The sequence below is a fragment of the Tripterygium wilfordii genome, chromosome 6 (assembly GCF_013401445.1).
Source record: "Tripterygium wilfordii isolate XIE 37 chromosome 6, ASM1340144v1, whole genome shotgun sequence".
Classification (NCBI taxonomy): Eukaryota; Viridiplantae; Streptophyta; class Magnoliopsida; order Celastrales; family Celastraceae; genus Tripterygium; species Tripterygium wilfordii.
This window is the reverse complement of record NC_052237.1, coordinates 37,272-62,139: the sequence shown is the minus strand read 5'-3', so window position 1 is coordinate 62,139 and position 24,868 is coordinate 37,272. Positions and strand designations below refer to the sequence as shown.

Sequence of the window (24,868 nt, the reverse complement as noted above, 5' to 3'; positions counted from 1 at the left end):
CTTTAATTTTTCATAAAAATTGATAAAATAGCAAAATAATTAAAAAATACTAATTGTTTTAGTTGGGGGTAGTTCAAACATATTACCCCATATCTTATACTATCATTTTGTTTAACAATCAACCAAACATTGTATTGTCTAAGAATTGTATTATACAAGCCTAATATCAGTTTTTTTTTCAAACATTAAATATGATTAAATTAGACATCCACTTATTCAATGATTAACTTATACATTGGATAGCAAAATTATACTATCCTATACGAAGATCCAAACGGAGTCTTAAGGTTTAGCTGGATGAATAATAAATTTCACAGATTAAAATTCTAAATTATTCACAATTGAAAATCTCCAATTTTACATTTGGTTGGTTTAGCTAGTATTCAAGATTTGACGATTTATGTTACTTAATGAATAATTGCTTTTAAAAAATAGGAATCAATTCTTAATTGTCAAGATTACGAGTTTGATTCTCATCTCGAGTTTTTATATGAAATTTCTACGTATTTACGTATCACATATGGTACAATTGAAAGAAACATAATGACTACAAATTCTTATAAAAAAATGCAATGAAATTAATATTTACGAATTAGCTCTGCACATGAACATCAACATGTATTAAAAAAATCACACAAATTTTGTTTTTCCTAATTAGATTTATGCTATCCATGAGATTTCATAATCTAGCAGTAGCTAGCAGGTATCCCCAAAACTTTTTCCCTACTCTAATTGTTTTGAATAAATTATAATTATTGTTTTTTTTTTATAAAAATTATTGTTATTTGTTCATGTATATAAAAAACTAAAAAAGAATAAGAGAAATGTCCACCTAAACCACGTTCGTGACGCACTTATTTTAGGTTTGGTATAATAATCACGGTTTAGCCAAACAGAGTATAACTCTCCAGGTGTTTTTTTTTTTTTTGGGCTCACGCCGCCGACGCCGGTTTATTCTATCGTCGCCGTTTTCGTCTCCTCTCGGAAAATATTTAATTCCCCACCTTCGGTTGGACTTCCGTCTTTTCTGTTATAGATATCGAGAATATTATCGAGACTATGTCGTGCCATCGGAGCTCCCAGATTCCACAACAACAAGATGAAGAAGTTGAAGAGGAAGAATATGGTATTTATAACGAGAAACCCTAGTATCAGGGCTTTTAACATTTATTTCAATTTTTTTTTTCTTCCTGATTTAAGTTTCAGTGACAGGTTAAGGTTTTACCGTTGAATTATTTTATTCTGGTTTTCATGTCAAGTTATGTTCTTTGTGATTGCTTAGTTACCTAGTTTTCTTTGTTATCCTATTTATTTCGTATTTGGTGGTTCTTTCTATAGTTTGAACTTCCCTTGTAGTAGCCATACGAAATGGATGTAGCTGTGGCTTGTTGCAAAGGCTTAGTATTTACATCTCAATAGTAAATTCAATGGATTTTTGTTCTTCCTTTGGACCCTCAGATGAATATCTATATGATTAGCACTTGTTCTGAATGAATTCTGATGTAAAGAAATGCGGTGTTCTCTTCCACTGTGTAGTCATTGGAAGCAGCCTTGAGGGGGACTATGGTGCACCTTCTGAAGTAAGCTGGTATATCCTGGGCGAGCATCAGCAACAAGTTGGCCCTTATGCATTTTCTGAGTTGCTTGGTGAGTTTTGCCTCGGAAAGTTTTTTTTTTCCTTGATAATTAGGTTTGGACTAATTGTCTAGAAGTTAGTGCAAGTGAAATTGTCTCAATTTTATTTTTTAGGCGAGCAATGGCAAGAAAGGGTCTCCATTTTCTTTTGCAATTGTGAAGCTTGTTTATCTTTGCTGTTAATTTTATTGTTCCTGAACTAGTCTTTTCTCCTTTCTTGAATTCCAGTTCTACCAGTAATCAGTAGCCACTGTATCAGGACAATTTTTCCATCTGTAAAATGTTCAATTGGTATAATGTGCTATTGAACCATCTACTTTGCTTATTTACTTTTCGTGGACAGAACATTTTATAAATGGGTACCTCACTGAAAGCACACTTGTATGGGCCGAAGGAAGAAGTGAATGGCAGCCATTGTCCTCAGTTCCTGAGTTGGTTTCAGGGGTTTCTCAAAATGCTGCTGATTATTCCACTGCAGGTAGTATTTTCTTGCCGTTTTACAAGTATATTTTGCTACATATCCATATATTTACTGTTCTCGTAATGAATACTCATTTTTCCTGCCAATTAACTTATGCCGTTCCTTCTGGCGGAGCAGGCAGAGCTGGCCAGCTGGAGAATTTGTCCAATTTTGGTGGAGTGGTGGTGGAGGCAGAGCCGGGGGTCTTGAGAAATGGATCTCTCCCAGGCAATGAAGAGGAAACTGTCTCGTCTATCATAGGTGAAAATATCCTGTCTTTTGTTTTAAAAGACATTCTAAATACAGGATTTTTTTATGATGTGGATTTTAATAAGTAATCTGTCTTCAGCATTCTCCAATAATGATGATGAATTTGAGAAATGGCAAAGAGAGGTTAGAGAGGCTGAGGCAGAGAAAGAAATGTTGAAAAATGGATCTGTTTCTGGCAATGTTGGTGGCGGCTTGGGTGTAGATGAATATGATAGGCCTACGACACCACCAGAGGGTGAGGAGCAATTTACTGATGATGATGGGACTACTTATAAGTGGGATAAAGGTCTAAGAGCATGGGTTCCTCAGGTTGTTATTTGCATATTTCCATTGTTGATCTTATCCGTTTTCATTTTCTTTGAAATTTAATAGTATTTTCACAAGAGAATTATCTATTTCACTGTGGAGATATGGTTAATTTGTCATGGATTCTCAATATATGTGCCTTTGTAGGTTTTCCCCACCCTCTCGGTTTCTGAAGTAGTTTTCCCAGTTGCATGCATGGATACGAGGCTTTTTTCTTGTTAACTTTTATGATTTCACTTTCTACATGGTCCATCTATTTTCTGTGGTTTTATAAACATATACTTTAGTGGATTTGTATATATTTAGTTGAGCTACTGTAGAAAAGGGATTTGAATAACATATTTTCTTATCGTTCAACAGGACAGGGTTTGAACAAGAAGATGGACCACTTTAAGGACAGACCATCTCCATGGTGTTGTTGAATGGGCTCTTTAGTCAGATGATTGATTTTGCATTTCTCTGTTTGTAATTTAATTAGTCTGTTTAGTAAAGCCAAAGTGAATATATGAAGAGGAAAGATGTGGACTAGATGATATATTCATCTTTTTGTCTCACTTCTCTTACTCCTCCTATGCTTGTGTTCTTGACTGCCGATTTTTATTCATCAAATTCCATTGTGTGCTGCCTTTGTGCTGATACTGTACTACTTTTTTCATGTATATCTTATTTTTTTCCACCTAAAGTTGATTTAGTGTGGCTAACACATTCAGTATATGGTAGGAAAATGCATCAAGTCGAAGTGAGTACAGACTAGAAGACATGACTTTTTTGCAAGATGAGGAAGTCTTTGCAACTTCAAATACTGCTGATGCCTCTGAAAAGGAACAAGTAAATGGGGACAAAGAACTGGTGGAAGAAAAGCAGAATGGCAAGAGAAAATTGTCAGAGAAACAATCTGACATGAAGGTTTGCGCTTTGGTTCCATGTTGCTTGCATCCACTACTTTATGTTATTGGACAAAAATACTAATTTCTAACTTTTTATTCTCATTCTCAATACTTTGTTTTCAGTTATTATTATCTGTTATTTAATTTGTAACTTTTTGATTGTTTTGTGGCCAAAGTCTTATTTTTTTGCTGGGTGAGCACAATGTTTTGTAGTGCTTGCAAACTAAATGTGCCTCCTGCTGTGGTTTTTATTCTGGTTATACTTTGAATACTCATGGTTTGCTGTGGTTACTTTTGTTCAGTGTTAGTATCATGTTTCAAAGTGTCGTTGTTGTCAGTTGTCACCGCTTAACCAAATGTCTTTATATGAACTTGTGTTCCATTATTGGCTTTGCTATGCTTTGTTCATAAGATGTGAGAAAAATTTTTAAGATGGTTTGGGCATGTACAACGTAGCAATAGTGGTGTGGTGGTGTGATGATGGGGAAATTCAAGTTGGAGATAGTAAAACAAGAATAGGGAGACCTAAAATACATGGATGAAAGTTACAAAAGAAGACATGGGCCTTGTGAGATGAGTGGAGATTTTAGCTCTAAAGAGGGACGAATCATGAAAGAAAATCCTCTTCTAATAAAATTCTCGTATTAATTCATGTGGCAACCCTAATGGATTCCTTTTAATTTCACATATGAACCAACCACAATTTTTTGGGGTAAAGCTTTGTTTATGATGATTTTTTTTTTGAATTTGCCTTGTTCATAGAGTTCGTGTTTGACTGAAGTTCTGGTTTTTTCAACGATGACATTACAGGATATATGTAATGGACGTTTTATATTGCTTGAGTCTCTGCATCTGTTCTATTTGGTATCCTTGATATGAAAATGATTGAAGCTAAGAAACATTGTTGTTATTTATGTAAATGATTTATGGGTATTCTGTTAGTTAGCTTGGATTAATATGGCCTTTTTCTATTGCTATGGATGATTTATGTCTTGTGGCTGTTGGCTATCTCCACATCATGCCTTTTCTTTTGTTATTAATTAATGGTTGGATGATAATGTTTGCAGGAAGCTAATAAACCTCCTGATAGTTGGTTTGAATTGAAAGTCAACACACACGTTTATGTAACTGGGTTGCCCGACGATGTTACTACTGAGGAAGTAAGTCATAGTCATTATGTAATCCTTTTCTGTGTTTACTTGGAACAAAAGACACTAATCTGGGAATTGTATTGCAGCTGGTGGAGGTTTTTTCGAAGTGTGGGATAATCAAGGAGGTAAAGGTTCCAGTTTTTGTTCGGTCGTTTAGAGAATGAATCTTAATGATTCCTTGTTTGGCATAGACTGATAGATGTGTTTTCCCCTCATTCATTAAGTCAGTCTAACTACCATTTCTTTAATGCATATTTAGTGACCAGTATTCCTGCTCACCTCGATTGATATAGATCCATGGGTTTGTGTCCTGCTTCTGTATTTATAGCTCTATAACGTGTGTTTTTCTTCTTGTCAATTCTTCCATTAGCACATGTGATATTTTTGGTTTTTTGCCCATTGCTGGTTTCCCATTTTCAGTTGGGTAGAAGGTGGGGAGGTGGGGTTTATCAAACAGCAAGAATGGATTAGTGGACATGTTGATCCTTCGAGGTCCTGACCTCCCTACCCTTCGGCGACCATCCGCTAGTGTGAAGTATTAACCTTTCTTTTTGATACTGAATAGCTATCTTTGAACTCCACAAAATGGTCATAGAGCATGTGGTTGTTTAATTTTTGTAAGGGAGGGGCAGAATGGCCCCCTATGGCTCCATAACATGGTCATGCATCATTCAGTAGTCTCTCTCTCTCCCTCTCTCTCTCTCTCTATATATATATATAATGATTGTTATCATCCTGTATTGTGCATTTGTGTAAATGCTATAATATTTTATAGGACCCTGAAACGAAAAGGCCTCGTGTGAAGATATATTTTGACAGAGAGACAGGAAGAAAGAAGGGAGATGCACTAATCACATATCTGAAGGTAAATTTACCTCCTTGTTAGTTGTTGCTGCACCTTTCTGCATGTAACATTCCACATTTTTGGACCTGGTGCTGTCTATTTTACATGCGCAAACTAGGAACCCTCAGTTGCTTTGGCTATTCAATTTTTGGATGGAACACCTTTTCGTCCTGATGGCAAGATTGCTATGTCAGTCACCCAAGCAAAGTTTGAGCAAAAAGGTGAGGTGTAAAAATTCATTGTACTTGTGCATTTGTAAACTTTCGTGGATTATCTGGATTATGGACTGGTGATTTGTTTACATGTTCTTCGGCTTTTGATATGGGATGGAACGTTCAATATCACAAGGCAAGCCATCACATAGACGAGTTTTCTTTTTAAAGTAAGAATAGGATGTAAAAGGATTTCTATAAGTTTCTTGAATTATGTGGGTGAATGTGCAAGGGTTTCTACAAGTTTCTTGAATTATGTGGGTGAATTTGTAAATTTTTTTTGATATGGGATGAACGAGTTTTTCCATAAGTTTCTTGCATAGCATCGCCATTCATTCAATCTCATAAGTGACATGGGATAAACACTTTTAATATGCGATGGATAGGTTTCCTTGGATTATACGTCTGATTTCTGTAAAGGTTTTTGTTATAGCGAGGATTGGTAAACAACTCCCGTGCATAAGGCTCACGCAGTGACTGTTTCCAGGAATTGAACCTCTGACCTCTAGGTTGCAACTCTACTAGAATGGAATTAAAAGATTTTGAAGATTAAGGCCCTGAGATTTTGTGGTAGCTTGGAGAGAAAAAGCTGTGGTTTATCCTTTTTATTATTGCTAACCTTTTATTATGCTTGGCGCAGGAGATACATTTAGAGCCAAGCAAGTTGACAGCAAGAAAAAAAAGAAGCTGAAAAAGGTTGAAGAGAAGATGCTTGGCTGGGGTAAGTTATTTGCATCGTTTTGTAATTATAGTAGTGTTATTGTCATAATGGAATTTAGATTTGCATGTCTAGTTGTTCTTAGATTTGTACTTGCCTATTAAACTTTGATTTAATGATTCGTCAGTTTTGAAATTCATGGCCAAGACATCTGATGAACTATGTGTGTGTGTGAGAGAGAGAGGCCTCTGTTAATCGTTTGTGTTTTGCTCTGGTCTGCTTAAAGGGTTATTTTTGAAATTTAATTTCTAAGCTTAATAGAATTTATCTGAGTGGAGAAAGAGGCATCTTTGCATTTTATACTTATGCTCGTTATGGCATTCTATAAAAACCAGGCCATGGATTGGGCCACTTAACTGTTTTTAAGTCAACTGTGTACTATCTTTTCTGTCTCTTCTTTATTTTTTTGTTTTTGTAGTATCTCTATTTTTAAAAAAAAATTATGCTTCTCATCTTTTTAGTGTTATAATTTTGATTATGTTGGTGATGGTTATTTCTAGAGTATTACTCAAATAAACTTGGCTAGAATAATATTTGTATTTGGTAAGGATGAAGGGCTGATGATGATATACCTTACCATCATGAGTCATGCCAACTTTTTTAGCAGTTTAGGACTATTTGCTCCTATATTATACTTCAGCCATCTGTGGCAAAAACATCAAGTTGTCTTTTTTGGTCTAGCATTCCTGAGTTCTTATTTGCTCATGTCAGGTGGCCGTGATGATTCTAAGCTTATGATTCCAGCTACTGTTGTGCTCCGTTTTATGTTCACTCCTGCTGAAATGAGGGTAAGACATTCAATAATTGTTTCGCACAGACTTGGAAAATTTCTTGTATGTCACAATTTGAAGGAAAAGCAAAGGGAATTGTACTCTCTATTCACTGAGTATCTGATACACTGAAGTTATATATGTATTTTTATTCTCTGTGCCTCTGTGGTTCCTTTTGAGAAATGCACAAGCTCATTATAGGATTTTGACTAATTGTGGGGTAGATTTTCTGGAGATATTTGTTAATGTTTCATAGACCATGGTAACTATTTGATGGAAAACTTTTTTTGCTTCTTCTCTCTCTCTTAATTTACCAAAGATATTTAATACCATTCTTCTGCTGCTGCCTTTCATGCAGTAGGATGAAATTTAGTAGCAGCTATTCCTTTGGTCATGTTTGGTGTGCATTGGAGATTGAGGGTGAGCTAGAGAAAGGAGTAGAGAGCATTTGAGAGAAAGGGCCTAATGTCCTTTTGATGTAATAAATACTTTGTACGGTAGAATTCTGCTCCAGGGTGACGATGCGGCATCAGTGTTTGGTGTTTTCTAGATGATTTTGTTTTAAATATTGACATGGTATTATTTTTACATGAAGAGAAGCAATCTAGGGTTGATGCATGGAACTTTTGACTTTTTCCCGCTGATTACAGGCTGATGAAAATTTATGTTCAGAACTAGAGGCAGATGTTAAAGAGGAATGTGCGAAGCTTGGTCCAGTGGACTCAGTCAAGGTGATTTAACAATTTATTTGCATCACAGACCTCACTCTTTAGTTTGCCATTTCTTCTCTACATACTCCTCTGGATGACATACATGTTAAAAGTGATGACAAAATGGAGAATTTGGCTTTAGCATAGTTCTGATTTAGTTACTGCTTTGGCACATTTGATTTGTTATAGTGATTTTCTGAATACTTGTGGTTCAATGAAAGCTATATGCATGTTGAAGCTTTCCTTTACCTTGAATATACTCTGTTGACTTTCAATTTTTTCATGAGCTTTCATCTTCTTTAGATGTTATTCCATTTAAAAGTTGTAAGCAGCTTCTTTTTTTTATAATCAAGTTGTATGAGACTTTATGCCTATCAATGTCTCACCTTCTCCGCCAAGTTATTTCTATGTGCTATTTAGTGTGGTTGATGGGTTTGGTTGTAGTGACTTGACAGTGTGTTTCCTCTTTTCTGGGTTTGAATTTTTCCTGGCCTGCAGGTTTGTGAGAATAATCCACAAGGTGTGGTTTTGGTGAAATTTAAGGATAGGAAGGATGCTCAGAAGTGCATAGAGTTGATGAATGGAAGATGGTAATCATTCTGACTGGAAGTAATCTATTTTGTTCTTTTGAGGGATGGCAGTTATATCATGGCCCTTCCATTCAAAAAAGTATATCATGACACTAATTAAAGTAAGATAATTGAGAACATTTTCTACCACTCAATTGTACTTGGTGACATTCTTCAGTGTAATTCTCTTCCTGTGAGCCTTAAGAATCAAAATTAGAGTTTTAAATTTTTTATATTTACCATTGAGCTAGACTCTCTTGTGTTTTAAACAATACAGAAGAATTATGCTGTATGTTTTTGTGTCTTCTTTGACTATTGCACACAGAATGGAGCTTTGACAGCCTTGGACTAAAATTTTACTCGTTTCAATATCTTTATATGAACGGAAGTTAGTTCCCTTTTTTAAGTTAAGAATTTTTTTTTTGTTTTGGATTGTGTTTTGTTTTTCACATTTTTCTTTAATGCACTGAACCCAAAAAACTTTCATAATCTGAGATGGGACATTTTGCCTGTTGCGCTGATTGATATGCCGGAAAAATCTCATTCCCAATTCATGTGTGCCCACTGAATATTCAGCTCTTTTTTTTTTTTTCCCCCCTTTGTATGACATTTACCCATGAATTGATATTGTTACAGAATTTTTGTGGATATTCTTTTTGTCTTAGCTGGTATCCTTGTTTTTTGTATGTAGGTTTGCCCGTAGACAAATACATGCCAGTGAGGATGATGGGCTGATTAATCATGCTCTGGTCCGAGATCTGGACGAGGAAGCTGAACAACTGGAGCGGTTTGGTGCTGAAATTGAGGCAGACTGAGTTGATGCCAAATTTGCGCCATTGCCCCTGAAGATGATTACATATTATTGATAGTATAGATGGTTATATGTTGTAGAGAATAATGGGAACAGTCTGTTGTTGATTCTTGCATAGCTTAGAATCCAAGTATCCAGGAAATGATACGATACTCCTTAGGGCATATCAGCTGTGGATACATTTACTTTCCAATTTTCCTGCTGTTTGAGAAACAAAAAACTCTGATGTGAGTTTTGACAATCTCAGATGTGGTGATAATGTGAGCTTGAGTATAAAAGACGCTAAATTTAAAGAGAGTTTCCATCTATTTGTGCAGAACCAACAGTTCTAAAATTTATATATATCATTTTGTTATGGCAGTTTGGGTTTATTTTAAAAATTCCAATCACCATTAGCATTCTTAAGTTATAATTATAATTAAAATGACTAGCAGCAAAAAATCTATATAGAAACAAAAAAGTCTGCCTCCGCAAATTAAGGGCTTTTGGTGGGATCTAGTTGGGGGATCTCAAACATTCAGAGCGAAAAGAAGAAGAGAGGAGGATGTGGAGATCCATAGCAACACGATCCGGCCATGCCGGACGGAGAGTGGGTACGACCAATAACTACAAGGTACCATCTTCTAAAACCGTAGCCCTTCCTCAATCTCACCTTTGGACACTTGGATTCCATCGAAACCCTCGCATCTCTATCGACACCGTAGATTTCTTTCTGATGCTTCAGCCAATCCAACTGATGATAGCTCCATCTCGACCGAAAGTGAGAGTTCCTCACTGGGTTTTCCACAAAATGGTGGGACCCAAGTTGGCCCTTTCCCCTCTGCAAACGAGGATTCTGGCATATTTGATCATTCTTCAGAAGACTACGATGAAAAGAATGATACCAAGTTGGAAAATTTTGCTTATCGGAACTTGATTCAGGAAATAGAGGACCGTAGCTCTATTGTTTCTGGTGAAATTGGTAGGGATTTGCTTCATGGAATATCATGTCACACTCCAGTGGGTTTGGATGGCGATGGTGATATGCAGGTTGAGGAGAAGGAGGAGGTGGCTGAGGCTTCTGAGATCAATATGGAGAAGTTGGAGAATGTGTCGTCTCTTCTGCAGAGTAGTGTTGATGGGTCTTTGGAGTCAAGTCTTAATAGCATGGATTTGTATCTACATGAAGAGCTTGTGGTGAAAGTGCTTGAAACCCCACGTCTCTTGGGTGAGAATGTCATAAGGTTTTTCAAGTTGGCCATGAAGAAGCCAGAGTTTAAGGTTACGAGTTGCGTTGTTGATTTCCCTGTGCAGGCAATTTGTAGTGATCTTAGGAAGAAAAACTCGTATGCGTTATGGGATTTGGTGAAGGAGATTGGGGAGAAGGGGAGTGGTGCATTGAATGTGGAGATTCTCAATAAGTTGATCGCTTTGTTCTCAAGGTTTGGTAAAGGAAAAGCTGCTCTAGAGGTGTTCAAGAAGTTTGAAGATTTTGGGTTTGTACCTGACGAGGAAACGTACTATTTTACAATTGATGCACTTTGTAGACGCTCATTTTTTGTTTGGGCTTCGTCTGTTTGTGAGAAAATGCTTGATGCTGGAGCTTTGCCTGACAGTGAGAAAGTAGGTAAGATCATATCTTGTTTTGTAAAGGGGATAAAGCCAAAAATGCACATTTGGTTTACATGTTGGAAAAGGAGAAAAACAAATACCCACCCGTTTTCAATCAATTTTTTGATCAGTTCTCTTTGTCAGAAAGATGAAACTGTAAAATTGGCTTTGGAGATGTTGGATTATTTTTCTGGGGAAGTGAGAAAACATGCAATCTAGCCATTTTCATCTGTTATTCATGGTTTATATAGGATCAAAGATGTTGATGGAGCAAAATTTTTGCTTTGTAGAATGATTGCTGAGGGCTCACCTCCTGGCAATGAGGTGTTCAATTGGATTATTACGGGCTACTCCAAGTCTGGAGATATGAAAGAAGCAATGGAGATGATAAAACTGATGGAGAGTAGGAATTTGAAACCAGACGTGTACACATACACGGTAGTTATTAGTGGTTATGCTAATGGTGGTCAGATGGAGGAGGCTATTAAGGTCTTGTCAGAAGCGAAAACGAAGCATACTAAACTCAGCCCTGCAACTTACCATACTCTAATTCATGGGTATTGCAAAATTGAAAAGTTTGACAGTGCATTGAAGTTAATCAGCGAGATGAAAGATTTTGGTGTCCAAACAAAAGTTGACGAGTACAATAAGTTGATCCAGTTTCTTTGCTTAAAGGCCTTACTTAGATTGGAGAGCAGCAGAGAAGCTCTTAGAAGAGATGAAAGAGAATGGCTTGTATCTCAATGGAATCACAAAGGGGGGGCTTATAAGAGCAGTGAAGGAACTGGAAAGGGAGACTGGCGAATGAAGAAGGAAGTATCAAGGGCTCAGTGGGAAGCGATCTAAGTTGCTAATATTCAATATTTATTTATTCTTCTTATGGATACGGTTCGAGGCTTCGAGCCTCGAGGTTTATTTTGGTTGTATGCAAATTTCGTATTTATTCATATCGAAGAATAGTAAGCTCCAACTGGTCACCCAACACGTGCAATGTTTTCTGACGTTCTTCGATTCCTTTTCTTAGGTTGTTTTTTTTTTCTTCGGACAAATTTTCTGCTGAAACAAAGTATATTACATGGCAAACACCAACACACAGAATTAGCATCTTCAATTGCCTACGGCGACGATATTTTACAAATATGTACACATAAATATCATCTCCATTATGTTACTGATACATGTGGACAAGTGCCACTCAAGCAAGTTGTCCCCCTCCCCCCCAAACAAGCATTAAATTACCACTTACAAGAACTAAGCAATAATAATAATAATAATTGAAAAGAAAAGAACATAACTTATTAAACTAGAATGAAGGAAACCCATCCGAGTATCAAATGAACTACAGCTACACATTTTTAACAGTTTCTGCCTTTCCTACGCGCGGGATTAGAAAGTTGATTTCATGAGCGTTGCACGAGGCTTTATATTAATGTTGTCAAAGGGCTTTTCTTGTTCTACGTGGACGTAATCTTTGGTCTTAAGAACCTGCAAAATAGTGCAATATATGCCGTCAAGCAGTAAACATGCAGGAACATTTCCATTGACAACTATAGCACAATCCTGAGAAGTAACTGGATATATTTTCCTTCAATGAGACCAATCAAAAAAAATGAGCCCAATCAAAACCCACTTTTACGGTTTTACCAAAGCCATTATGCTATGCAAGGCAAACTTTTACTCTAACATCTGGCCTGCAGTAGGCAATCTGGTATCACTCCCGCATCCCACAGAAACATCTATTTCAGCTAGATCTAATCTACAACATGTACAAAATTTTCATATAAAAAACCAAACCATAAGCCGTGGACAACACTCCCACGGTGGTAACAGGGGCCGGGGAATGTCAGATGTATGTGACTTTACCCCCACGTTGCATAGATTTTTTCGTGGTAGCAATTAAGCAACTTGTCAATATTTTCAGAAAGTATGAGCAAAAAGTGCAGGTTCTTTACAAGGATCTACCAACAAAGGAAAACTTGAAGTTCAACATAAGTATGCTTGGAAAACTTACCAATGTTTCAAAAAACATCCTAGATGCTTCTTTACGAGTTTTGCCAGCCAAAAGGTTTTCCATCGAAACAACCTTTCTTCCATGTACAGCTTCCTTATCAAAAAAAACTTGAAGGTACTTGGCAACAGCCCTATAAGAAGCCAAAGTTTAAAAAACACTTTTGAGGATTGAGAAACCTTCTTCATTAACAACAGCAACAATAAAACATATTTATGTAACCAGAAATGTTAACAGTAAAGCTCAACTGTCCGACCCTAGTAATATTGCAGTACAGATACACCAGACATTATCTCAAAATTAATATGAGTGATTTAGTTTTGTATTCAACTTCAGACTGAGTTTCCACCACATAAAAAACAAAAGTGACTGACTGAAGTCTGGCCCTTGTGGGTTTTAGCTGCCTAATTAATATATCCCAAGCAGGGTTGAGGAAGTTCCAGAAATGATCCTACAAGGGTATCATTAGCATGACCTTATCAAAGGATTAAAACACCTATGCTCCAATTTTGCACCCATAACCTTAACAATTATATCAGACACCAGATTGCGCCTTCGTTATTTTCTTTTCTCAATGGCTAAAATGTTATTGAGGCACCAAGGAGTTGCAAAGAGAAACATCCTTGCTAATTTCACCCAAACATAAGTATGTTTGGAAAAATCAGATGCTGTTTGTCCCTTCATGACCTCTGTTACTAGTCAATAGAGGAGAGACTTATCAACAAACCAAACAAAGCCACTCTATATCCTCCCATTAATAAAACAACATGTACCTAGTGCGCGACGACCATCCACTGTTCTCAAGAAGGTGACTCTCTTCAGCACATGGCATGCCATCATCTTCTTCAGCTGCATCATCATCGTCTACATTCAAAAATTCTGGGGAAAACAAAAACATGTTAATAACAAATAACACTTTCTTCCGAGTTGAAACTACACCATAAAACAGGGATGTCCCTACTCAGAAATGGATTTCCAGTATTATCACACGAGGGGCATAACTCATCAGAAACTAGCTCGACATTTCAAGTTCCATAAATCAAGTAATTAATAGATGAAGCTCCTCCGTATCATACAAACAACATGAGCAAGGGCGGACACAGTAAGGGCCAAGGGTGGGCAATTGCCCACCACTTAGTTTTTGAAAATTATATATATATATATATAAAGGCAACTTTGTAAATTATATGTAATGCTGGGAGAAAGTCGAATGACAAGAATTGTTAAAGCTCCAAGTAGTTGTGAGATTTCTAGTGGGAGAGGTCTCCATCAAAAAAGTACTATAATTCGGGTTCACATTATAGTGTTGAGCTTGATAAGTTTGTTTTCATCTGTGGTGGATGCAATTGGTGCAGTGGTAGAGGATGGTACAACATCAAATAAAAAGGCCAAGCATTTAACCAATTAGAAATTATGCAATTTTTTGAGTTTGTGTTTAACTTGCATCAAATGAGAATTGTGTTGGGAATCATAAAAATTGTCACAGGCATTACAGGGGAAAGGCCAAGATGTTGTAAATGTCATGACATTGGTCAGACTATCCAAAGAGCGGATTCAACTAATGAGGGATGAAGGATAGGCCTCTTTGTTGGATGAAGTAACATCTTTTTGTGGGAAAAAAACAAATATTGAAGATCCTAATAATGGATGATGTGTACCTACCTCGAAGAAGATCTACGCGGAGAGTTCATGAAGATACAAATCTTCACCATTACCGAATTGGCACATTCAATTTGATTATAGATATACAACTGTGGGAGCTAAATGTTCGGATTAGTGAAGTCAACAGTGAGTTGCTTATACGTGTTTCGTGCCTAAACCCATTTGATTCATTTGCCGCTTTTGAAAAGCAGAAGTTAATCCGCATTGCCCAGTTTTATCCAAAGGACTGAAGTAGAGGTTTTGGCACTTACAAATCAACTCGATACTTTTCTTACTAATTAAATGATTCCAAAATATAAAAAATCGTCACCTTTGTAAATCAACTTTGGAGTATTAATTATCATTATTCTATAAGGTTTTTTATTTTTTGGTATTGTTCAAATATTTGAAGGCACAACTAATAACCAAAAAAAATTCAGAGGCCCCTTACAAAAAAATCCTGCGTCCGCCCTTGACCACAAGTGATTCTAAGGATTTGAGGAACACTAGGATTCAGGATTACAACTTCGTATAAAGCCTAGAAAAAAGTGTCCCATACCTATAATATAAATAGATAAATCATTCGGCCAACAATTGGAAAAAGTCATTTCGAAAATGAAGGAGAATATATTGATTGATCAAGGTATTAAGCGTGATTAAATATAAAAAGATTCAACCCCCCAATAAGTTTGAGCCTTTAGGAGGAATGGTGTTTAACATGGTATCAGGACTGTACACAAATGCCAATACCCTGGGTTTTGAAACTCATGTCCAGTACTTTAAAAATACTTAAAATATCCCTCTTGTTTGGCCTCCCAAAAGAGATAAAGTCCGGCCCAAAATTGAGGGAGTGTTAGAGAATTAGAGTATTAATGGTGAGTAAATATAAAAAGATTCACCACCTTCCTATAAGCTATAGCTTTTAGGACGAATGGTACAATGTGAAAAACATAAAAGAAGTCATGGATCAAAAATAAATAGAAACAAACCTGTATCATTTCCAGGTGCCACATTTTCAACATCCTGCACCATACAGTAAACACAACGAATTTAGGACATTCCTCAAGCCTTAAAGGCACATGTTAACAGCATACAGATATAGAAAACAATATCAGTAAACAAACCTTTAAAATATTAAATAATGACATCAATTCAAGTGTTGGCTACTCAGGCCCAAACTTAGCAATCCTATCGATGAACATAGCATAAATAACATGGGAATGCATTTGAGTAGTGCACACCAGATTTGATGACATTTTCTGTATGTTTGAAAGCCTCTAGACAAGAAAGGGCACAACATCATGGCAGAGTTCATATAAGACAGAAGGTAATAAAGACAAACCTATGCAGAAAACCAAGATGTCAAGAAGGAGCAAACTCAAAACATCTACGCAATGTAGATTCATGGGTTACTTGGGAGCTCACATAATTTAGATTGGATACTTTGCATGTGGTACTGTTCATTCGAATTTATCCATCGCCACAAGCACTGCTAACCATATCCACATATTACACAAGATAGTTTAGCTAAGAGAAAATCAGAAGTAACTTACTAGACAATCTTGCATGTGGAGACGATGAACAGCAGCTATCTCTGCATCTGTCAAGCTCTGTGGATCAGTATCTCGACAGGATACATATGCTCCATCATCCATGCAAGCATCTTTGACATCAACATGGAATTCCACTGAGTGAGTACACTCAATATTGTGCCCTTCACTTAGCACCCCAAGAGAGTTCCCCAAATACACATCCAGCAGACCATCCTGGTTATCAATACCTACCTTATTATTTTCAACTTCGTCCACAGGTTTGTCACCAGTTAGAGAAGTGATGTTATCGAATCCACCAGTTTCTGGATGCTTATTTTCATTGCCGGTGATTGCAGAATCATCTGTCTGAGCATCTGCTTTGGTTTCAATTGAAGTAACAATTTTGCTATCCTCTAACTCATCCCCTGCCCTCGACTCATTTCCAAATTCAATCACACTGTCAACATTATGATCAATTTCAGTACCATCTACCCCTTTTCCATCACTCATATCTCCTAAAGAAGCAAAATCCAAAACAGGTTGAGCAATAATATTGTTAGATGACATGCACAACGCATCTGCATTTGGAGGAACAACTGCGCCATTAAATTTGCCTGTGAGAACTGAGTGAGAGACCAGGACAGTAGACAATTTATAATTAGCACCACCAACAGAATCACTTTGGGATGTCTCCAAGCATTGGAGAGAATTATTTGTTCCATCAGGGACATCAACCCTCTCCAGGTCAATTTCCATTTCAACCATCTCAGAAAAATGTTTATCTTGAATAGCAATAGCATTTGTATGCCCTTGAGTATCACAAACACATAGGTGATGGTCTTTATTTTGCTGGCTCTCATTCTGAAGGGTGATCTCAGCTTGTTGTCGGTCAACCTCATTTCCAAGAAGTAAAGGTTCAGCGCTCCTTTCAATTTCACTTTCGTTCATAATACTAGGTCGAACTGAAAAGTCCAGATTCTTTGCTCCTCTAGAAGTAACATTATTATCATCATTTTCAGAAACTTGGATTCCACTCAAATCAAATGGTTCACTGTGCAGATATATTAGTTCTGCAGGCATACCTGAAAAAACAAACAAGATCATGTCTTCTCTGCTGGTATATCCAGTAATGTAATGCCACCGAGAACAAAATCAAAACAAAACAGAACTACTGAATGACAGCTTTCAACTGGTATGGAACTATTAGAAAGCTGGTATGGAACTATTAGGCTTACTGTCAAAGGCATACGTGTCTGATAAAATTGTTACCATGAAAACAAGTTCATAAGCCACTAACTTGTATAAGCACTTGAGAAGAGAGGAACAGAAAGCATAGCAGAATCTGATACTGTCCTGTTTACAGAAAGTGATGTACTATTACCAGGACAGTATCAGAAAGCAGTGATGTACTATTACCAGTTGGGAAAAATTTTGTTGTCATCTCTACAATGATTTTAACCTCGTCAAACAAAATCAGCTTCCACAGAGGAGCTTAGGTCAGTGTTTATGAAGAGTAATAGTTGTGGCATACAAGAAGGAAACCATACTGAAACTTGTCCCCCAACCAAAACATATACTGATATGCATAATGACATACAAAAGTGAAATCCGTTGTTTCAATCAAAAATTACACAAGTGCAGACAAACAAGACTCCTATGTAGCACAATGACCCTCCCCCCAACAAAAAAAGAAAAAACCAGTTTTCTTTTTGGTTTCTTCTGTTTAGGGGGTGAACTCACCAGTTAGTATTGGTTCCTTGAAAATTCCTTCCTCCAAGTATTGCCTCTGAATCATTGAAATTTCAGGATAATTGCAAGGAGCTTTTTTCCGTACGCGACGAATGTCTTCAGTATTTGTCAATTGCTGGCGTATAATGCTTGAGAAGAACAGAAGGCGTATCCATCAGTATCTTAATAAAGAAATTGAAGTTTAGGTAGGAGACCCAAGGACACAATACGAAGAAAAGAATCATGTTTCCATAAATAATTTGCAAATATTTGCTAAAAAACATACTGATAACAGTATGCAAATAATTACTAAGTACAAATACAACTCAGTCGAACATTTCTCATTTTGTATAAAAACCATCAGCACATACTTTTTGCAATGAGATACTCCTTTGTTAAATCAGTAGCATACAGGTAAGCTAAAGATCAAAGCAACATGCATAAAATAAGGGTAGAAAAAAGGAACACAAAAGCAAGAACCAACATAACCACCGAATCACCACAGATTATTTCCATTCTAAAAGAGAGAGAGCAAGGAGGAGAACACTTTGCAATTAAGGTTTGTTGATGAAATACTTGTTTCAAATTTTTGTGTTTGATATTAGGTAGAACCAAGTTATGAGGCCGAAAGAAAGACATACTCGCCATGCAAGACCATTGCATCATCCATAAGCACCTTTCGCTTCAAAACACTGGCCCGGGGTGCAGACCTGGCACGTTTCATGGATGCTACTTCAGGGGCTAGTGGAGTAGGTTTCATTTTCAGAACAGACGATTTTCTTCCAACTGAAAAAAGGTAAATGCATACAATCATACACATACTTGCAAACAAATCCAAAACTTCCATGAATGATAGATGACTCATAATCCACAATGGGATGAAACAACTTTGTAAAGGCAAGAAGTAAAATACACTGTAATACCTAATATCGAAGACAATAAATCATCATCGTCAGGAATGGTTTCTGCAGTTCTCTTTGATCTGGTGAACCCAAATGACTCAACTGATTTCAGACTTTCTACAGGAAGTGAACACTCTGTAAAAATACGCTTTTTCCCAGAAACGAGTGCAGTCCTATCTCCACCCCTATCACTCCCTTCTACGGCTTCTGCATCAGCTCTAGAGTCATCTAGCAATCCATTTTGTTTATCAAGATGCCCCTCAGGTACAGAGAGTAACTTTTCGGGCTCGGGAAAGTTAGAAGTCATGGAGCTATTTACATTCTCGAATCGACTGTCAATTGAAACTCCATTGTTAAGTTGCTCATCTGATACCCTTCCATCTGCCTGAATTCCTTCACATGAGGAAGTTTGCCGCACCTGATTACCCTCGGCTTGCAGATCATCCTCTCTCCGGGACACCCCTGGTGAGCAAGGCCCAACATCTTCTGACTGTAACTTGCTAAGGATAGACTCATCACATCTAGGAGATGACATGCCATGTTCGCTAACATGGGAATTGCATGCCATAAGCATATGTATATGGGTTGATTTTTCTTCATTAACAATAGCCTTGTCCAAATTTTCAAACTCCTTAGGTTCCTGATGAGATTGAGCTTCTGTATTCTCCTTGGTTCTGCCAGAAGTGTCTGATGCAGCAGCATTTCCAGGTGAATGACATTCTTTAAAGTTAGTAGCAAGTTCCCCATCATTGCAAACTTCAGTATCACATAATGCCTGACTATCCACCAGGCATACCGAAACAAGGTCAGAGTTATCAGGACAATTTCTGTGATCAGAGCCCTCTGAATCAAATATGGCACGAGAGCCATGAGGGGATTCAACAGTTTCATATAACGCAACCCCAGTGGCTTTTGCATAATTCCCATTCATTTCATCTACAGGTGACACACTAGGCTTGTTGTGGCCTGCAACGCCATCATTTAATTCTTCTACCAGGTTTGAATTGTCCGTTGCCACAATAGACCCATCTACCTCCATCTCACCAGCGAGGCAGCCATTCTCATCAGTATGCATGAATACAGCAGTATCATGGTTTAAATCCTTGCGCGAAGACAAAATCTTTGCATTTGTATCCTGCTGGGGCGGATCTGACTCACTGGAAGCATTTTCAGTGCTCTCTAATCCAACCAATTTTGTTGAATTGTGATCTTCCGAGTCCAATTGATCATCACATCCCAAAACCTCCTGCACACTGGACAAGTTTGGCTCGTCCAGTAATCCAGGAGTTGATGGAGCTTGAGCATATTCCACATATTCAGAATTAGCAGCTTGGTCTTTCACCTGTTGAAAAACCGAATACCATATTCAAATGAACTGGTGATTCGTTTGCTATAACTAGAACACGAATTAGGTCACAAAATGATAAGGAGTAACCAGTAAAAGAAAGAGACTAACAAAAGGAAAATATAACTGAAGAAACAAAGGTGGGCAATTCACTTTGCTAAAGCTAGAACAGAAATCATTCCCCAATAGATCATATATCAAAAAAGAAAAATGATTTGAATACACATTTCAGGCTAACATTTTGACCTGATTCCCACTACCACTCGAGGGTATTATTTCTGAATTTCCAGTTTCCATACAGATACTTTGGTCAATAGAAGCCTGAGGATCCACTCTGCAATCAAAAAAATGAATAAGGTTCATCAGCTAAAACCTCAAAAAAATTGTCATGCAATTGATCACCCAAAACAATCCCAACCAAGGAGATAATTAGAGACAAAACCAATCAAATCAATCATCTACCTCTATAGAAGAACAACCACAGACAACACATAAACTGCCTTTTGGAGTGCCCTGCTCCACTAGGATGACTGAATTCAAAATCTATGTTGCTCTCACCAAATAATAGATCAAACCAAATAGACCAAAAACAGTTCGCAGGCATCTTCTTTTGTGTGTATATCAATGTACAAATATATTTACATGCCCATGGAAAACAATTTGAATTGTCACTAACAACAGACAATATTATAGGATACATGTCACTCAAATGTCATATGTATATATGTCTTAACGCCTCAAAACTTAATTCAGAGAAAACTAACCCCTCCATCAATGAATTAAAGGACCATAATTGACTACAAATACAATAATCAAGCTCGTAGTTATCCCAATGACTTCGAACTGCTATCTATGAAAAACTCACAAGAAGTGTCCTCTCCAACCTTCAGCATTTCATGAAAATGATTTGAAAGAATGAACAGTACAAATCAGAGATGAAACAAATAATAACAACAAAGATACAAAGTGCGTACTCTGAAACTCCATCATGTCCTGGGGAATCAACCTTTCCTAAGATCAGCTCCTGTTTGTGCCAAGAGTAAAAATGATTTAAATAGCAACATTTATGATATGAGACTACACTACTTAGTTCACACAAAAAGATACACGTAGCAATACAATTGATCACCAGGGATAGGCCTTTAGGAAATATAAAGTATCTCGCAGAAACAACGTACCAACAAGTAAATTAACAATGTAACCATGTGGAGAATGTAAAATTTAAATTGCAAGCCTGATTAGAATAGAATTACCTCATCGAGGTCCAAACCAATCTGAGAAGTGTCACCATCACCAAACCGCTCTGAAAAAAGGACAGCAAGACACAATAGATTAACAAATACTTGTAGCAGAAAAATAAGACAGTTAAATGCATCGTCATGCCTAGTGACACGCATAAGCAAGTACTCACCATCCAATCCAAATTGCGACGTGGAGTAAACAACACCATCCATGGTGTCTCGGAGAGTAATCTGCTCCCTTGTACTGACATGATGATCAACATAGTTACTGCAAGAAAAGTTAGTGTTAACAGGTCATGTATAACAACCAGATTCACGGTCAGCGAAATTCACCTAATAGTATCAAGAGGAACATGAGCTCACTTTACTGTCACTAATCACTAAAATATCGGACAATTATTAAAAAAGGGGCAGTGCATGAAACAATTATTACTGTCAACAGTATTTCAGTCACTCACTATAAATACATGAAAAGAGACTTTTTCAGCTATGGCTTCAAAACCGTAAGTCTCATGAACTTGTCCATTAAAAGTAAAAGCATGATTTAAACTATGCTAGCCATCAAAGAATGTTTTGGAGCGAACCCTTTAAATAATTCATCGTCAGGTAGCTCAAAATCATCAAGATCAAAAGTCTCTGGCAAGGTGATAGAATGATAAGGGGCAGTTGACTCCTCTGGCGGCAAGTCCACTGCAGTCGAGCGAAAAGCTTGCTTGATCTTGAGCAAAGCCTCACTGCAATCATCGAAAAGGTAATTCACTTTTCTAGAATATATCCTCACCACACCAAGCAGCAGATGACTCGATAAACGAAGTGCAATCGGTACTTCAGGAAAAAGAATCGAGTCTGTCAACAAAAGAAAAGCGAAATTGAGAAAGACAATAATATCATCCAAAACATTGATCAATAAATACCAGATTTGAGATTTTGAATGCAAGTTATATCTTTCCAATAAGAAAAAAGATGCACACATTAAGAGCACCAAAGGTAGCAACTCAGATACAGTTATTTAAGAGTTACATGGCTTATATCCACAATACAAGCAAGAATAAAGTTGAGTGCCAAGGGGGTTCCACAAAGGTCACGCATTACATAACTTTGCAGCTAATAGATACTCTTTTGAATGCACAAGAATTTATTCATTGTGCACCAAGGGGTTGCCTCCAAGTTCTTAACTACTTATGCACCAATGGGTTGCCCCCAAGTACTGCAACCAATGAAATCCACCCTAACATACGATAGTAAACAAGATGAAAAAACAATTGTGAAGTAACTTAATGCAACCGCAGTGCCATGACCCCAAAATTCCATAATGACCGTCCAGCTTCAAAGAAGCTATAAGCCCACTCTAAAAGATATCCATTAGAGTATACTGCCACAGACACATCCCAGTTACTCTATGTTCAGGCCCAAAAGTGAGTCTCACATGTCAATCATATCTCAATTACCTAACTTTTGTCTTCCTAACTTGAAGAATACATAATTGTTATTAAAGCTCCAACAAACATGTAGCCCGAACCAACAAACATGCGGAGCTACAAAGCTTTAGATTTTAATAATTGGGGAAATCCCAAGAGAAGACATGGTACAAAACTATATGATCGTGATTATATAGTAGCTCAACCCTAGACATCTATTTCTTCATCTTCCTCCCTAATATTATTGTCCAAGAAACAAATCATATCATGCCAATATGTGCAAAAAAGGACATTATTAACATACATAACACATATATAAATAAGCACAAATGCTGAACCAGGGAAGATTTTTAACCCCCTTGCTTATTGCATTTAAATCTTTAATGATTCCTCCATAGTCCATACTGCAAACTAGCCCACCTTGAATTTGAAACAAGCTGTGCTTTAGATGAGCTTTATAACTCCGCATTCACTACTCCCTCTAAAACATCACCCTAAGCATGTATGCTAGAGTCTCAAAAACTAAATTACACCGTAACGGGTAAATTAATTTTTAGATATTATGGTTGGGTCACCAGTCACCACCTGTGGTCTAATCAATCACGATCAAGTAAAATAAGAATCTACTGAAAGATCAAGTAAAATAAGAATCTACTGAGAAAGTGCATGCCGTGAGGACCAAGAAATATAGAAACAAAAATTCAAAACTCGAAGGCAAGAACCCCATATATGTCACCAATTGCGATGCAAAACCTTCATAATTAATGCAACAAAGTCATAAATTTCATTCCAGAAATCTTCTGAGTCTTCTGACTAAATTCAATGTTCTGAGATAGCAATATTATGATTTCTTAGTATTTACAACAATGAATAAAAAATAGAAGGTACCAACCTACAGAGACACCAATATCGGTATCAGCAACCTGATTCTTGCGAAGCTTCCGCTCCAAATGTGCAGCTATCCATATCGTCCCCAAAGGCCCTTTCTTCGCCAATATAAACTGAGAATAAAACATCTCTCCCTAAACCAACCAGACCTAGATCTCATACAACTAACTGACTAAGTTCACATCCAAATCAGCCTAATTTACAGTCCTACCCCAGTATCAATATAGATGTAAGCTTGTAAAAGGGGAAGGAAACACCAAATTCACAACAAATAGCAAACCCTAAATACAACTTCAACTTCCATCCGAACTAACCGAATACCCTAAAAAATAAAAATAAAAAATTGAAACTCAAGGAATTTACTTAATCTGCAAAACAAGTCTTAATTTTGAGACGACACAAATTTTTCTATACTTCTCCTCCAAAATCCCTAATTTTAATTTAACTCTAGTACCGACTGAACCATCTCAAAAAGAAGAATAACAGCTTCAAACTCTACAACTTCACAAAATTCACAACAGGAACCCAAGTTATACGGAAATTAATCTGCCAAATTTTCCCAAACAGACCAAAGAATTCCACTTGAGCCCGCTTTTGAATTGCTTCACTTCATGCCTTCATGGAAGCACCCAAAGTAGCTCTAAACGCCGAAATCAGAACATCCTTCGAAGCTCCAAAACATGGTAAACTTACAGAAGGGCTCAATTCACCAGAACTTACAGAATTTACATTCATGACCTTGAGAGTCTAACCGTAATACTGCCGTCAAAGTAGTGTAGCAGACAAATAATTAGAGAGCAGCGAAAGCCCTAAAAAAACGTCCGCTCCAAAGGAGAGACGCGAGACGGACGGTGCGCCGACGTGTAAGTTCCGAATCCGAGTAGTAGGAATTAAGTCGCCGAGAGCCGAGTTTGACGCGTTCGTGTTAGAGAGAGAATCGAAGAAAATGTGAGATTGGAGAGAAAAGGAAGCGCCTTTTGTTTCAGATTTTCGAACTTGGTTATGTTACTATGTAGGTGAGGCGCACAGTTAGAATACGCGATAACACTTTCCATTGGCTCATATTATATGATTGTACGAATCATGGAATCAGGGAATTTTTATTTTTTTTTGTGTCTGGAATCAGGGAAATTAGTTAAATGAAATCTTGTTACACCATCGATTCAATTTCATGGAGTGCCATAAATTTAAATTCAAACATTACTTTATTTAGCATTAATTATATATCTTCC

At 37.1% G+C, this 24,868-nt stretch overlaps 2 protein-coding genes and 1 pseudogene across 3 annotated transcripts; 2 read left to right on the top strand and 1 right to left on the bottom strand.

Moving 5' to 3' along the window:
• The first annotated feature begins 879 nt into the window (after window positions 1-879).
• On the top strand, window positions 880-9,652 carry LOC119999936 (splicing factor U2AF-associated protein 2). 2 transcript variants are annotated; one of them, XM_038847758.1, is made up of 15 exons: window positions 884-1,126; window positions 1,537-1,647; window positions 1,979-2,113; window positions 2,234-2,356; window positions 2,445-2,674; window positions 3,392-3,577; window positions 4,626-4,718; window positions 4,796-4,834; window positions 5,485-5,574; window positions 5,672-5,774; window positions 6,406-6,486; window positions 7,195-7,271; window positions 7,904-7,984; window positions 8,462-8,553; window positions 9,224-9,652. In XM_038847758.1, the coding sequence occupies exons 1-15, from the start codon at window positions 1,060-1,062 to the stop codon at window positions 9,345-9,347; spliced, it is 1,632 nt and encodes a 543-aa protein (XP_038703686.1). In that variant the 5' UTR covers window positions 884-1,059; the 3' UTR covers window positions 9,348-9,652. The 2 variants fall into 2 exon arrangements, with proteins under 2 accessions (XP_038703687.1, XP_038703686.1); XM_038847759.1 differs by lacking the exons at window positions 7,904-7,984; window positions 8,462-8,553; window positions 9,224-9,652 and adding an exon at window positions 7,612-7,897 and having other exon boundaries at window positions 880-1,126.
• Window positions 9,653-9,793: 141 nt separating this feature from the next.
• Window positions 9,794-11,910, top strand: LOC119999937 (annotated as a pseudogene).
• Window positions 11,911-12,024: 114 nt separating this feature from the next.
• Window positions 12,025-24,589, bottom strand: LOC119999935 (sister chromatid cohesion 1 protein 4). Its single transcript, XM_038847757.1, has 14 exons — window positions 23,641-24,589; window positions 21,915-22,176; window positions 21,501-21,598; window positions 21,343-21,392; window positions 21,064-21,113; window positions 20,336-20,423; window positions 18,766-20,086; window positions 18,484-18,628; window positions 17,855-17,991; window positions 16,136-17,196; window positions 15,572-15,605; window positions 13,715-13,820; window positions 12,945-13,074; window positions 12,025-12,418 (listed from the first exon to the last, which is right to left on the bottom strand). The coding sequence occupies exons 1-14, from the start codon at window positions 23,762-23,764 to the stop codon at window positions 12,320-12,322; spliced, it is 3,705 nt and encodes a 1,234-aa protein (XP_038703685.1). The 5' UTR covers window positions 23,765-24,589; the 3' UTR covers window positions 12,025-12,319.
• Window positions 24,590-24,868: the final 279 nt, after the last annotated feature.

What these genes read in the sequence shown, in the direction of transcription:
- LOC119999936 (XM_038847758.1), top strand. Translation starts at nt 1,060, where the DNA reads ATGTCGTGCCATCGGAGCTCCCAGATTCCACAACAACAAGATGAAGAA. An exon ending in GTCCAGTGGACTCAGTCAAG is followed by an intron (nt 7,985 to 8,461) that starts GTGATTTAACAA and finishes CCTGGCCTGCAG; the next exon opens with GTTTGTGAGAATAATCCACA. An exon ending in GAGTTGATGAATGGAAGATG is followed by an intron (nt 8,554 to 9,223) that starts GTAATCATTCTG and finishes TTTTGTATGTAG; the next exon opens with GTTTGCCCGTAGACAAATAC.
- LOC119999935 (XM_038847757.1), bottom strand. Translation starts at nt 23,764, where the DNA reads ATGTTTTATTCTCAGTTTATATTGGCGAAGAAAGGGCCTTTGGGGACG. An exon ending in GACGATGAATTATTTAAAGG is followed by an intron (nt 21,599 to 21,914) that starts GTTCGCTCCAAA and finishes CTTTTCTTGCAG; the next exon opens with TAACTATGTTGATCATCATG. An exon ending in GGACATGATGGAGTTTCAGA is followed by an intron (nt 20,424 to 21,063) that starts GTACGCACTTTG and finishes TTTTGATTGCAG; the next exon opens with AGTGGATCCTCAGGCTTCTA.